This window comes from Numida meleagris, chromosome 1, assembly GCF_002078875.1.
Source record: "Numida meleagris isolate 19003 breed g44 Domestic line chromosome 1, NumMel1.0, whole genome shotgun sequence".
Lineage (NCBI taxonomy): Eukaryota > Metazoa > Chordata > Aves > Galliformes > Numididae > Numida > Numida meleagris.
The window spans coordinates 184121608-184137561 of NC_034409.1; the positions used below are offsets into that span (position 1 = coordinate 184121608).

At 39.7% G+C, this 15954-nt stretch overlaps 1 protein-coding gene across 5 annotated transcripts in view; it reads left to right on the forward strand.

Moving 5' to 3' along the window:
• SLC36A4 (solute carrier family 36 member 4) overlaps positions 1-4968 on the forward strand; it is a 102478-nt gene extending 97510 nt beyond the window's left edge. For all 5 annotated transcript variants that reach the window (XM_021382149.1, XM_021382158.1, XM_021382175.1 and 2 more), the window contains one exon: positions 909-4968. In XM_021382149.1, the coding sequence (XP_021237824.1) occupies positions 909-1216 (308 nt within the window). In that variant the 3' untranslated portion in view covers positions 1217-4968. The remainder of the gene's footprint in view (positions 1-908) is intronic.

Here is a 15954-nt window from a genome sequence, read left to right on the forward strand (position 1 = left end):
GGGATCAAATTGGAGCCTGTGCTCAGCTGGCCTTGGAAAGCTATTCTAACAGAGAACTAAAAATGTTCCATGACAAACTGGGATATCTCAGTTAGTACTTGGGTGTCTTTCCTAGGGTTGCTGGCCAAAGGGGTTAAAAGTAGAAGTGGTTCTAATCCTTCTGTAAGGCTGGACTCTGTTCCCAAGAGTGCTCTAGCTTCTTGGTGAGACTGGTCATGTCATCCTTCCAGGCTTACTGGGCCTTCTTTTCATACTCAGCTCTTGGAACTAAGTTCTCATTCAGCTAACTGTGCAAATATTTTACTTTTACACAGAATGCAATGGTATGGACCAAGATTTTTCAACAGACAAGCCTGTAGATAAGTGATAGAAATGTTTGTGAGACTGCCAAGTGGCCAGCAGCTTTTGTGCTCATTTTGAAGAACTTTGCATCATTTTATGTTATTAATAGTATTATATTTTTGACCACTGTCTCCTGCGTAGCATGGAACATCCCCTCCCACTGTTCTGCCTGAACTTTTTTTCTTTTGGCTTAAAAAGAAACCCATGAAATAAAAAACTACAACTGTTTCTGTACAATTTCATATATCTCATGTCTCTGTGATTTGCAGGCCAAGTTTACTCACCCTGTAAGCGCGACAAAATTTTAACCTAGAGCTATGCCAGCTCTCGCAGAAATTCAAAACTGAAACTGAGTATCTCACATGAGCATGAAAATATACCTTAACTTACAAATACACGTGTTGATCTGTGCAGTGCCTGCCACTCCTATCTGGAAAAAATAGTGAGTGAAAGAACATTTCTAAAAGCATGAATCACTAGATTGTGTGTCTATCGCGATTGGTTTGTTTTTAATTTTTCATGAGGATGTCGAATCTGCAGCCAATAATGTTCTCTTTATGTTTTAGGTGCCGTAGCGGTTTTGATCCCTCGCCTAGACCTGGTGATTTCTTTTGTTGGAGCTGTCAGCAGTAGCACTCTGGCACTGATTCTGCCACCTCTGGTTGAAATCCTCACTTTCTACAAAGAAAACCTACGTTTGTGGACAATACTTAAAGACATTTTTATAGCTGTCTTTGGAGTGCTTGGATTTTTAACAGGGACATACGTGACAGTTGAAGAAATCATTTACCCTGCATCCACAGTTCTAGCTAACACAACTGAGAGCATCTCTGCTGTTTTAAATGCTACAGACTTGGTGGTTGGTTTAAAGTAAAAATGAGATGCCATGAACTGTTTTGTTCCCTAATGAGAATTCAGGATGGATGGCAGACCTACATGTGGGATAAATTCCAAGGGATTTTAAATGAATTCTTAAAAAAAATCTCATGTAAACCTTTCTCCCTCTGTTTGTTCTTTCTCTCATTACTTCTGATTTACTGCCTGAACTAACCCCTTTGTTCTCAGTCTTCTCCGCTCATCTCGTTAAAAACTGAATTGATGTCAGGATTTAAAATATATATATGGATGTAAGAAGGAAATATGGTATTAAATTATTTGCAAGACAGAAGAATAGTTTTCCTAAAGTCAAAATGCTTTCCTCCTCCAAAAAGGTGGAAGTCTGTCCATTCATCGTATCTAGATGCAAAGCCTAGGCACTACTGTTTTCTCTCCAGCCCTGTTTTAAGGGCTTATGTGGGAGTTAAACGATGTGTTGACCTGCTCTTGGCTGTCCCCAGTGGGGTGCACCCCATGAACCAGAGACTCTGCTTTTAGAAATGAAGAACTGTGTTTTTATTTCCATTCTGAGGACTTAGATATTTGCCTTGGAGAAGCTTTAGCGTGGTTGCAGTTCTGTAGCTGTGGTCCCTGGGAACTGGTTTGTCTAGAATCACAGTGCATTGTACTGAACAACAGTGGCTCTTGTTCACTCTTTTTACATTGGCTCCAATGGGAAGGACTAATCCCTCCTAGTGTAGGTTAGTGGAACAGCATGACCACTGGTGTTGGTGGGCTACGTGACAGTAGGGTAAAGACATTCTTTCAAGCTGACCATCTGAATATTTAAGCAGAAAAATGGACAAGACTGACAGAGAGGCAAGGCTTAGAGGTAAAGGTTGGATCCTTTGTTAGACCATAAGAGAGCCATTTAGGAGTGCTCTTTCTATCTTGCATGATCTGTTACTGTGAGCTGCTCTGCATGGTCACATCCAGGCTCCGTGAGAATGGCATCCATGGAACTCTGCAGAACCATAGAGGTTTGAATGCCTAGAGCAGCTTAAGGTTTCAGAAAGGATGCTTTCTAGAGTGGAGCTTATGCCATCCTTTCACACAAATAATCTTTGGGTTATTTGTGAAAGAACTTGTAATTCACAGCACTGTGAAGGCCGGGGGCACAGTGAGTATCTGCTTTGAGGCCCATTCTTCCTGCCTGCAGGTTGACTAAAGATGTTGATTATCTCAGAACTTGCTTTCAAATACTGCATGGAGAGGTACAGCTTATATGAGATATAGGGTATACACGTGAAAATATGAATTTTTCTAGAAAGTAAATATTTATTTCATTTGGAGTTTGAATGAAGTGTTACAAGATGCTGCTTAGCAGAGCAATATTACTTTCTTGAATGATGCAAAATCATTCAACACCACAAATAACGATACCAGTAGTTTATTTTTGTATATTTTGGTAACTGCTGCCGTACCATTTTTTACACCATTATTTTGTTCTTAATTTCAACTGTACAAGTGTATGAAACTATATTTTTTCCCTTTACCTATTGCTAGAAGTCTATAAACTATATATTTATATTGGAACATATAATAATTATTTTTACATGCTTACATTCTGCCTTAAATAGGATCTGACTTGCCCTTTGGTGATTTATGATTCTTATCTCCATTTTGGAAGAAAAAAAAGAACATGTTATTAAGTTGGTAATTGGGTAGAAATGAGCTTCATTCAGCCAGCCTGCGTACTGTGTCCTCAGCTGGAATCCTGCTTTTGGGGGTTTGTATTTGACTTTTGGGCTCACACTGCCTGAATGAAATTCACTCCCAACTCCAAAGCTATATTTTTGGTCTCGTTCCCTAAAATCACTCTATGTTTTGTAAAACAACAGAACTGTATTTATCATAGTCTTTCTTTTTATGAGGAAATTCCTTGTCTAAGGGATATATTTAATTATAACATTCCTCTAAGAAATATGGTATGATAAAACCTCTCTATTCATACAAATTAACATAAGAATATATATAATATTTGGTTGTCCTCAGTATCTGTCTCAGAAATCTACCATTTGGTAACCTACCATTTGGCATTACAGTGCTAAAATAATATAGTCCCAGATACATCTATATTTATATTTTCTGAATATTTCTCCAGTCATCTACCACGTAGTGACTGTATTTGAGCACTTTCTTCTCCATGCTTATAAAGACACTTCTGATAGGAATTTCTGCATGTAGTTTGAACGGCGTGCACTTGTTCAAGCAATAGTTCTGAGCAATGCTCTTATTTTTCATTTAATGTGGACAAGGTTAAATACTTGGCAGGCACTTTAAAGGCATGAGTCTCAGCAGGTTTAATGCTATAGTGTTAACTTATTGTATGAAGGTGTCGCTGAGGAGCAAACGCAGGTAATTATCAGAGGGGCATAGGGTAGCTTTAGCTTCTTGTCTTAAAGGCTTTTTAGTCTTTGAGCTGTTTTAAAAGACATTGAAGCTAAGTGTTTCAGCATGCTTGGTAATAAATGTTGTAAACCATACACTACATAATAGACTATTTCTGTGCAGCATATTTTACTTGATATAAATATTTCAATTTGGAACAAAGGTTCCAAATATTGAAACCTTTTTTAGTAGGATTGATAGGATTTAAATGAAAGTTATTTTTCTTGTTAGTTTTGCATCTTTCTGTGTGTGTTTGGAGAATAAAGGATTGTCAAGTCCATTCATATCATCTTATCCTCAATGGCTGTGTTCTAGTGAACACCTCTGAGAAAGCCAGGGTGCAGCTCAGAGTTTGGTGGTACTTTATTCACTTGCATCAGTTAAACTGACGTGATGATTTGCTGAGCTCAGTAGGTGCCCATGGTACCCAGGTGAATGCAGCAACTTTTTGAAACTAAGATCACCTGCTTAGAAACTTGCTAGGTTTGAGGAATCAAATCTGAGCTGTCAAAGTTCAGATAACCTGGTCCAAATACAGATTTTACTGCTCTGTCTCACCATGGATCACCTGGTGAAAGAGATTTTCAGACAGATTTGTTGCCATTGATTGGCCAGATATGAAGTAGTCATTTTATGCAGTGGGTCAGTGTTGCTGTATCTAATGATGTTATATCTTTAGAATCTTTAAAATGTTTGTTAATATCTTTTACACAATGTTTCTCCTACAGTGTAGGATTTTCATTACTTTAACACTCACACAGGGCATTTGTGTGGCCTGCTCTTTCAAATAGAAAGATTGAAGAATTGGAATATCTTGCTTTGGATACCACTAAAATTGTCATTAGTAGAACTGGAATAGAACTACTACGTTTGAATAATAAGAGTGTTCCTGTGAAACACTGCCAAAGATTTAAAAGATGGGAAATCTGACAGAAGCCTCTTGTAAATTATAGGGCTGTTCATTTAGCTTTTAAAGTACTATAATATAAATTTCAAGTTAAGATGTGGGGAGTGAGACTCAGTTTTAATGGTTATGGTTTACATTAAAATATATTTCAGAGGGAAGTGTACTTGAGCACAAGCTAAATTAAACAGAAAAATGTGATTTGCTTATGTTCTTGACAAGGAACAGAAAGCTGTTTTATTTATATACTGTACATGCACTTACATTTAGCAATATGATATTGTCAACTGTTTCAATTAATTTAATTATTAGCTGTACTATAAGGACCTGGATCATTTTCTTGTCTGTAACTGTTCATCCTGAAATACTGGGCAAGGAAGAGGGTGGCTTTGCCTAATGTTCTGTAACTTAGATCTTCTGCATCAATAAAGACTAAAATAATAACCTCCTCCTAACTCAGTTATCCTGCCTACCACCACGTTACATCACTAGAAGAAATAGATACCTTAATTCAAATTCTGCTTTTGTTTTTATTTTGAAGTTATCCAAGGAATGCTAGGCGGTTGACTTGGAACTGTCAGAAATGCTCAAGAGCTGAAGGTTCGTTGATAAGAAATCTCACTTCAGAGTAATGTGGACGCTACTGAAAAATCCCACTTCTGCTCCAAGGTTATTCATGAGGGCACTCTTCCAGTTAGATTTCAGAGGTGCTTTAGTGAAATAAGTTCAAAATGTAGAAAGGCAGCCAGGTGTTCCTGCTGAAATTCCAGTGCACTTCTGAAAAACTGCAAAGAAAAAGCTGGCCTTTTTTAAACAGGACAAGCTCTTATCATGGTTGGGTAAGTACTTGGCCTTAGTTTAAGTGTTGGCCTTGGTGAAGCACTGGGTTTTGAATAATTAGGTATGGAGGAAATTAATGCGAAAGTTCTGTGCTTTCTAACTAAAATTGAAGTTACTAATTGGAAACAAGATCAGCAGTATAAGCTTTAATGTGCTCTGCAATTATCAGATATCGATTTGGAGATCTGATTTGCAACGTTCACCATTTTAATACAAGGTGCTTTGAAGGTGTGCTTGGCTAGGCATCTGAGTCATCAGCCCATTACAGAGTTGCTTGTATAAATACAATTAAGACAGAAGCAGTGTACAATTTTCTTGGAGAGCGATCCGTCGGAAAAATCCTATTTTATGAATCAGACATGTAGAATAGTTTGCAAGTCCCTTCACACCAGCAGATAGACAGACTGGAAGTTTGCCCCTAAATGACTAATTTTTGGAAACACTAAACTCCATTATTCTCCACTAGCGTGGAGGACAAGTAATTTCTAAGAGACAAGACAAACACACGTAGCCATCAGTTCACATTTTAGGTTATTTTTTACATCTCACACGTGAGACAAAACTACTACTTCAGAATCTTAAAAAAAAAAAAAAAATCCAAGAATGGAGGTTTTGTTTTTCAATACTCATGTTTATTTATTTATTTATTTGAAGCCACAGTCCAAAAGGAATAAAATCATTAAAAACTTTTTCCCCCTCTCCACTTTCCAGCTCTGATCATGCAATGAGCTTCATGTGTATAGATAAAGTAGCGAACAGCATTTGAACAGGACATTAGAAGTATCAATATGAGTATTCAGGCCTAGGATATTTTGCCCACGTATATACACATCTTGTCATTTTAGTCACCGTAGTATATCTTGCATCACATTCAACTGCTGTTGCGTAGGAAAGGCTTGAATCTCCTGTAGATCCTGTTCTGTATTGATCTCTCTGTGATTATGGATGTCTTAGACAGCAAAGGTCATTTCAAACAGCAGCAGCCATCTGTGGTTAGGTAACTGAGCCATGGTCTTTGAAAATATCAGTATGAACTTTTAGAAAGGATCTAGGGCTTAGGTAAGCTACATAAATGTCGGTCTTGGTGCCATATGAGATGCATCAGGGCATCTAGACATCCATGCGCGGTTTGTAGATTGGATAAGAGACCTCAGTCCTTCCTGATGGGCAGCAAGACATGAGGCAAGATACACTAGGGCATCCCAAATGGCAGTGAGCTTTAGGTAGTCTCTAAGCATCATTTGTGCTATCTTCTTCCAAGCCCATGACACTATTGCTGTTAATGGGTTCATGTTGATGTAGATTAGCAGAGCAAATCTTGGCTCATTAGGGAGAAGATTATCTAAGGCTCTGGAGGGGTCGACCTGGCCTATGCAGATTTATTATCACTGAAGTCACTAAATGTGACTCAGCTGTACACAGGGAACTAGTCTGCCAAGGAAGAGTTGTCATCCCCCTCATCAGCCTTATAGGCCACACTTGAAAGGGCATGCAGTATGCGGGCTTTCCTGCATATGCATCATGTTTTACAACACAGGCACTACATTACTTTCATCTCCGTGGCTTTTACAGACCTCTCAAAATGTTTGCATGGCTTGCTGGATTGGATTCAGCTGCTGCCTTTCCCCCCACAGGTGACAGCTCTTTGTTGTCTCAAGCTTCTATCAGAACGTGTGGTACATATTCAAAGTTATATACTGCTGTTGTAATTGCTGAACTCCTGTCAGCTTGGATGAAAGATTTTTATTTATATCTATAAGTAGATATCTTTCGTATATATTTGTTAAAATTTCACATTCTCTTCCTGCCCAAGCAGTTTGCTTGCAAGTCACTGCTATGCCTGTATCCCCCACTGTTTCCTGGCTCAAAATGCAAGGCTCGTTCTGTCCACTGCTCTCAATTTTAAACTGTCATGCTTCTTGTCATCCAGCTGTAGGCTGTTATTATGCTCTGCTTTGTTCATTCAAAACACCTACATATCGTAAATGCATATCTGAATTAAATTTCTTCCAGAATCTCCAATTGCTGTGTATTTTGTTGAACACAGCACAGCTGATTTTAAAAGATGGGAATCAGAGGGAGTTCAAGGACTTGGTTGGCAGTGATGCTAACAGAAGAGCGTGCTCACAATGGTGGAGTTATCTAAGAGCCAAGGCACGTTCTGTTGTTGTGGTCCTGAACTACCCATACCCTTTCTATTAGGGCAGTGCCAAAGATTACTAACAATGGTGCCACAGAGATCATATGCACATCACATTGGTTGCTGCTAACAGTTCCAAGTATTTGTGGTCTGCAAGTATTCCATAGTTTTTGTCTCCATGCATCTCTCTCTGCTCCCTAGTTTTCCCCATCTGAATGGTCTGTATGCAGAAGCACAAAATGTGATCAGCTTCCTAACAGAAGAATACATAGTTTTGCTGCAGCAAACTCATTTTCTCTGTTTGTTAAGCATTTTGGATCTTGCTTCATCCAGAAAAATCTGCATCGGCCAGTCAAGCTCTGGTTCCTCCTGTGATTTCCTTCCCTCCTATTTAGCACAACAGCTTCTGTTTCCATCAATTTTACCCTGTTCAGCTGATTATCTTTTCTCTTTATAAATGTATTTCTGCCATGTTCCTTTTTTATTTGTGTAACATGCCTTGCCTTGTGCTATCATATGCAATGCCAGATGCTATTTACAGCCTCGATGATTTTGTCCTATTGGCATTTACTTGTTTTGGAGGAAATGTTGTAGTTAGTAAGAAGATTGTCAAACATTTTTATTAGGGTCCTGGACCTCCAGCTTGGAGATGTTTTATTCATAAAGTAGAACTGCTTTCTGTTTCCTAATTAAAATACAGCAGGATGAGCCTTCTCAATGTCCTGAATTATAACGCTCTTCATTTTTTGACAAAAAAAGACATGAATCTTGGAACTGCTGGAGACAGCCACATTGTCCAGCTCAAACAGAAATGGTCCCTTACAGACTTGCAATGCCAGCAAGCCAATTTTTTGATATAGCAGTATTTCCCCATTGCAGTTTATTCCCTTTGGCTTGGTTATACAAGGAAATGTGCAGTTTGTCCTGCAGTGAGGTGAACTACAGGATATGAAATGGCATTCCAACACACCTGGAGGCTTTCCCTTCAGACGATGTATTTTTTGGTTCCACTGTGGTTGTTGTCTTCCATATTTCAGTCTTTACTGTTATATATCTTAATTTATAAGATATTTTTTTCTTTTCCTGTTTGGGACTGCATAAGTTATCTCTCTCTGTGTTGTGTGAGAATTAGCTGGGGTGGTACGGCCTCTAACAGTACTTTGTGATAAAAACATATGAGTCAAAATATATTAAAAAAAAAAATCTAAAGCTGTCGTGATATCCTGAAAGTAAAGTAAGGCCTTTACCAGCACTAAAGACAAGGTGCTGAGCTTGACAGACAAATAAAGACCCCTTTTTTCAGTAACTCAATAAGGCAACCAAGTGAGATGCCCAGGTCTGCCAGTTACTTTTGAAACTCTTGGCTCATACTAACGCAGTTGTAAATTAGGAAAGGATCACCGAGCACATAATTATGGCAAATGTTCAGTGCTCTACACACATTAATGTTCATGTGATTGGCTCTCTTCAGGTAATGTTTGCTGCAAACAACAGGTATTTATGGGCTTTTGCCTTCCAGATGTTCCCCTGTACAGTAGTACATGAGCAGTTCTATAGGTATTGTCATCCCTTGATGGATTACCTCTTAAACTTCTCCAAAAGAACATTTCCTTCATCCATTAAAGGAGTGTGCAACACACTCATTTTCCTCTGTGCAACACACATGGCAGGTACAAATACATGTATTAGGAAACAGAACTTCCAGACAGATCATCCTGAGGAACTGTTGACTGATGTTTCCTAGTCTTCTCTTCTGCTGGCTTGGTTACTCTTTGTAAACCCAGCTAGGACTCAGAACATTTATCTTTGTTTAATTGCTGCGAACTGAGATAACGAAGGTGTGTTCTGCTTCTTCCTAGCCTTGGTTAAGTAGGTACTTTGTGTAGACCAGTTGTGCTTTACATCAAGAGAGCTCTCCTGTAGCGTATTGCAGGACTCTCCAGACCATGAAGTATTGGCCAAATGCTGGAAGACTGAAAAATCTTCTACTCTGTGTAGAGTAGTTGTTTCTTGTTCACGTGGGTTTCTGTTCTGGGGAGACATGGAGAGTAGACTGTAGAACTGAAAGGTAAAATCTGAAGGGTAGAAAAGAGTAACACTCGGAAACAGTCTGTTCTATTGTCCATTATCCATTACTGCCAAGGGACAAATTGCAATTTTTTGCCTATTTTCTCTTCTATTTTTCCTTCTTTCTCATAAATATTTATGGTCTTATAAGCTATTATTTTTGAGCAAAGTAAATTTATTACCTGGAGGTGAGTTTAATTTTATTTTATTTTGTAATTATCTATGAGTAATGGCTGTGTAGGTGCATTCACAGTGTTCTCAAAGGCTTGCTTTCATGTGGCTATTCCTGGCAAGAAGCATACAACTTGGTGTTTATTCAACTGTTAAGGATTCAGTTACTTCAGAACTGTGATATTTTCAGCATTGCTTCAACATAGGCTATTGCAGATGCCTTAGCAGATAGGTGGCTCCCATTGTGCATTGAGGCCCATTTTGCATTAAGTTTTTGGCAAGAAATAGCTTAGTTTCTGCCTGGAGAAAATATGATATAAATACAGGACAAACAAATAGTAGATGAAGAAACATGCTACCCAAGAAATACAGTTGCTGGGCCTGAACTGTGTAGACAAACCAAAGAATCACAGAATGGCCTGGGTTGAAAAGGACCTCAAAGATCATTGCATTTCAACCACCCCGCTGAGTGCAGGGTCACCAACCACTAGACCAGGCTGCCCAGAGCCATGTCCAGCCTGGCCTTGAATGCCTCCAGAGATGGGGCATCCACAACCTCCCTGGGCAACCTGTTCCAGTGCCTCACCACCCTCTGAGTGAAAAAATTCCTCCTAATATCTAACCTACATCTCCCCTGTCTCAGTTTAAAACCATTCCCCCTTGTCCTATCGCTATCCACCCTCGTGAACAATGGTTACCCCTCCTGTTTATACACTCCCTTCAAGTACTGGAAGGCCACAATGAGGTCTCCCCGGAGCCTTCTCTTCTCCAAGCTAAGCAAGCCCAGTTCCCTCAACCTTTCTTCATAGGAGAGGTGCTCCAGCCCTCTGATCATCTTGGTTATATATATATTATATATTACACTATTACATTTTTATTACATTTACACTATTATATATAATATATATATATTACACTATTACATTTTTATTACATTTACTATTATATTACGCTAAGGTACAGGTGCTCTCTGATACTGTTAGTATGCTGTCCTCCACCTGTACTATGTGCCCTGCAGAGGCTTTGTGTTCTGTTTTCTCCATCTAGATAGGACTTCCTCCTGATTCTGATCCAATGCAAAACCTTCTCATTCATTAAATCCTATTTTTAGGGCTTAATTCTTAGTAAGAACAAAGGTTGTTTTGGGACACCGCATCGTGTTTTCACAAAATCTCACCTTTCCTTACCACAGAAAGATCTTTTCTGCTTAGCTTGGTAATTTTTCTGGACTCAGCATTGGATGAGTTTATTTTATATCAAATATTGTTTGAAAGAAGAAACAGAACGGACTGAAGGTATCTGGCTCACCTATGCAAGCAGTTAGCTGTTGCTTGCAAGTATATCTACCCTCGCTTTGCCTAGTTAAGTATTAAACATCTGGAAGTCAGACATTTGGAAGCTCTTATCCAGTCCCATTACCTTCTTCTGTCAGCTGCTTCTGATCAAGGTTGGTTGAATTGTTCAGTGGGAATATGTTTTTTTTCTGCCTCTCTGATTGTGAATCTCCCACAGACGCAGTGAGCATTGCTTTTATCACCTGCCTTTTAAATTCGCTTTTAATTGAAGCCCAAGGAAGATAAATACTTTCAGACTCCTCTGTAAAACGTTTTTTACCTGCAGCTTGCAAATTGGAGCATATTTTAAACAATGCTTTTGTCAAGTTAATTTTGGTTGGATTTCTAATACTTTTACATACAAGTATCTGCAGGAAATAATGCAGTCCAGGGTAATGGCATGCTGTTCTAGAGCCTCCCAGGCAATATGAAGAAGAACCTGCAGAATATATTTTTTAAAATGCTGTGTAGATACACAAAATAAACTCTGTTTAGCTGGTTTCACTTTGCAGAGTGTAACTGGTGTTTGAAAAAATATGGAAAGGTATGGAGCAGAAGGAGGAGTGAGGAACTAAGCACCCTCCTTCTGTTCATTGCTGGAGAAGTCAACAGTTGACGTAGATGTGTATTAATAAAACAGGCACTGCTCATAGTACTGCTAAGCAAAAAGTATTGGATTTCTCAGTTTGACTAGAGGCTGAAACAAGAAAAGGAGCAGCTGCGAAAGTGTAAAAGCAACAATGTTCACATATTCATATGGCTTAGAGATGAAAAAGGGATCAGGAGATCACCAAACGTGAGGCTGGTGCATTACAGACTGTTACCTGACATCCAGTGACCTCAGCCCTTAATTAAAAAGGCATCAGTCACTTTGTGAGGACTTCAGGAGGATGAAAATCTGACATTTCCTTTGGTATTTTGTTCAAGAGTTTAGTCTCCCTCAACAGCAAGTATTCTGGCTCTATTTGTGTTTGTCTTCTTTGTGCTTCCAGAGATCTTTTTGTTGTTGTTGTTGCTGTTTTCTTATTCTGCACTAAATTAAGAGCCATTCAGGACTTAAGACGTATTTGCTCCTCAAGAGTTATTACTACATATGATTGAAATTGTTGGGTGATTATTTTGAAAACATATTGAACTCCTTTGTCTCTTGCTGAAGCATAACATTTTGTGATCCTTTATTTTTGCAATTTTTTACCTAGATATGCAGTGTATACTCACATTGAACTGCCTGTCCTCTCTAATCCTTACAGATTTTACCATTTCCCCTTGGTGCATCACTACTGCATTTCATTTTCACAGTTGTATGAAGGGCCCTCTGGATCCATCTGCTCACTTAAAAACTGTAATTTTTTTTCTAACATAATCATCCTTACTTCAGTCCATAACCTTTCTTAGTGTGGTGTTCATCTGGTACAGAGAAGATGCTTTACATCCATTCCTCAAGGAAGTGTGAAATCATACACTTATAGAATGGTTTGGGTCAGAAAGGACCTTTAAGATCATCTAGTTTCATCCCCCCTGCTACAGGCAGGGACAACTCCCCCTAGGCCAGGTTGCTCAAAGTCCCATCCAGCCTGGCCTTGAACACCTCCAGGGAGGGGGCATCCACCGCCTCACTGGACAACCTGTTCCAGTGTCTCACCACCCTCACAGTAAAGAATTTCTTCCTAATATCTAGTCTAAATCTACTCTCTTCCAGTTTAAAGCCATTTCCCCTCATCCTGTCGTTACTTGCCCTTATGAAAAGTTGCTCCCCAGCTTTCCTGTAGGCCCCCTTCAGGTACTAGAAGGCTGCTATAAGGTCTCCCTGGAGCCTTCTCTTCTCCAGGCTGAAAAGCTCCTGCTTTCTCAGCCTTATTCTGTAGGGGAGGTGCTCCAGCCCTCTGATCATCTTCGTGGGCCTACCCTGGACCTGCTCCAGCAGCTCCATGTCCTTTTTGTGTTGGAGGCCCCAGATCTGGATGCAGCACTCCAGGTGGAATCTCATGAGAGCAGAGTAGAGGAGCAGAATCACCTCCCTCACCCTGCTGGTCACACTTCTCTTGATGCAACCCAGGATACGGTTGGCCTTCTGGGCTGCAAGCACTCATTGCTCATGTTGAGTCTTTCATCATCTGACACCCCCAAATCCTTCTCCTTAGGGCTGCTCTCAAGCCATTCTCTGCCCAACCTGTAGCTGTGCTTGAGATTGCCCTGACCCAGGTGCAGGACCTTGCACTTGGCCTTGCTGAACTTCATGAGGTTGGCATGGGCCCATCTCTCAAGCCTGGATGGCATCCCTTCCCTCTGGCGTGTTAACTGCACCCCTCAGCTTGGTGTCATCTGCAAACTTGCTGAGTGTGCACTCGATCCCACTGTCCATGTCACCTACAAAGATGTTAAATAGCACTGGTCCCAGCACTGATCCCTGATGAACAGCACTTGTCACCGGTCTCCACTTGGACACTGAGCCATTGACCACAACTCTCTGAGCGCAACTATCCAGCCAATTCCTTACCCAGCGAGTGGTCCATCCATCAAATTCATTTTTCTCCAATTTGGCAATGAGGTTGTCATGCAGAACAGTGTCAAATGCTTTGCATAAGTTCAGGTAGATGATGTCAGATCTGAATTATTAGGACTTAATTTTCTTTGATAGATTAATATGTCAAGTTTCTCTTCTCTCTCTGCAGAGTACATTGACTATTGACTACATTATTTCCATCAGGTGACATTTTCCTCTGGAAATGTTGAAGTTTTTAGTCTGCTTCTCCATCGCAGTGACTTATATAGCTGCCCAAATTGCTTACCATACCACCTTTGACTAGCTCTGACAAATTCTGGCCAATTCACCAGTCTGGCAGAGGGCATAGCTATCACCATTTTGACAGTCTAAATTGATGTCAAAACTGGGACTCTGCAAAAGAGACTCACATGAGTCCTGTGTGGGTATGATCATCTACACTGACGACCCTGCTCACTTGTAGAGCGTTCTGGGCCAACAGCTCTGCTCCCACACCTTGCAGTCGGCAACAGCTTGTGGCATCTTTCACTCCTTCAGTTTCTGGTAGACGGATGGGGAGTTTTGCAAATAGGGAGAGGGAAAGAAGATGCCATAAGTGTCATTAGACACGGATCAGAGTGATATCAGGCTTCCTTAGGTTTATTCTCCATGAAGGAATCCATTCACATGGTAAAGCTGTGATCAGCTAGGGGGATGAGGCGGATTAAATTAGTTCACTTGGTATTTTTTATTGTTCTTGAGTCTCTCTCCGGAGTCTGTTTGCAAGTATAATCTTTCATTTGGAAAGAGAGGGAACAGATACTCTATAAAAGACAAAAGTATTTTTGCAGAGAACAAAAAATGACTGAAATAGCATGAAGCTCCTCATTATTTTTAACTTGGTTTTGAAATTAAAAGGACTACTGATGTTGATAATGTCAGGGCTTTGATCTTACTACCACAAAACCAGGAGAGAAATGGAGAAGTTTGACAGAATTTTCTGGGCTGCAGCTGTTGAAGTGAAAATAATTGGTTTATGCCATTAGTTTCACACAGGCAGAACAGGGTGTTGGTGTTCTTTCTTCTACTGCTATCCAGTCTGGGAAGTCTTCTACAGGAATGACTGCAGCACAAAGTGCTAGGGAGAGCCTTTGGAACATCTCTCTTGATGGGAAGGCTGACAGGTCTTGAAGGCTTACCATTAGCTTGTTACAGAGCAGACTTGATGTTAATTGATTGGTTTTCTGAGAATTAGGCTTATTTTTTAAACAGTACATAGAAATAAGATATATTCTACACTGTGACTTGATGGCAAGAATTATCAACTCATGGGTGTAAACCTTGTGCCATAATTATTAATATTGAGAGATAAAAAAAAAAAAAACCTGTTTTAGCAGCTTAGAAGTCATATACTTGGTTTAGCTTATAGCTCTGCATATATCTCCTTCTCTTGACTATCTGGAAAACTCTCCAGTCATAGTATGCTTGTGGTTTTTGCAGTGGTTTTACCCTCATTGGCAGATGACCTCTTCAACTGCTCTCTCACTTCCCCTTCTCAAAGGAAGAGAGGGAGAAAATATTATGGAAGAGATTTCAGAGGTTGAGATAAGGGCAGGAAGAACACTCACCAATTACTGTCACAGGCAAAAGAGACTCAACATATGGAGACGAATATAATTTGTTGCCTATTAATAACAGACTAGAGCAGTGAGGACTAAGAGCAACCTACAAACACCATCTTCTGTGACATTATGCCCTACAACTCCTTTTCTGGCTTTGTCTTGAAGATACAAGTTTTGTAAGATCTTCATGTAGAAAAGACGTTTTCCCTAGGGGAAGAGAGAGAGGGAGGACATAATCCTGATAAAGTTAAAAGTGAAACTGTGTGACCCTTGCAGTTTTTTCAGGTATTCTGCTATTAGTCTACATCACTATTCAGTGTGACAGTGCTGTAATGTGCATAGCAACCTTTCTCTTTTAAGTCTAGAAATGTTGAATCTCTGAACTTCAGGAAATGTTAATGCTGATTTAGCAAATTTGCTTATTTAGGAAAGGCTAAATCCCTTAAGTAGAGATTTTTTTAATGGGTTATTTCTAGTTTTAAAGTGAGAGGGATGTGGATAATATAAGACTTTGAGTGAAAAAAGAAACATATCTATCATTAACTATGATATTAACAGATAAACTCCATCTTCACTAGACATTTTTAACCAATTCTCCAGAAATGTGCTTTCTCTCCCTGTTGTGTTTACTTTATTTCAGTCTTAGACAATTGGGCTCTGCAGTGCTATAAGTGAGTGGAATTTGGTTCCAGCTGTGCAACTGCAGAATAACTGTCTGCCAGTCAGAATTAGGTGTAAAGACATTGTGTTCAACCAAGCAGGGGTTAAAAGTATTCCACTGATAA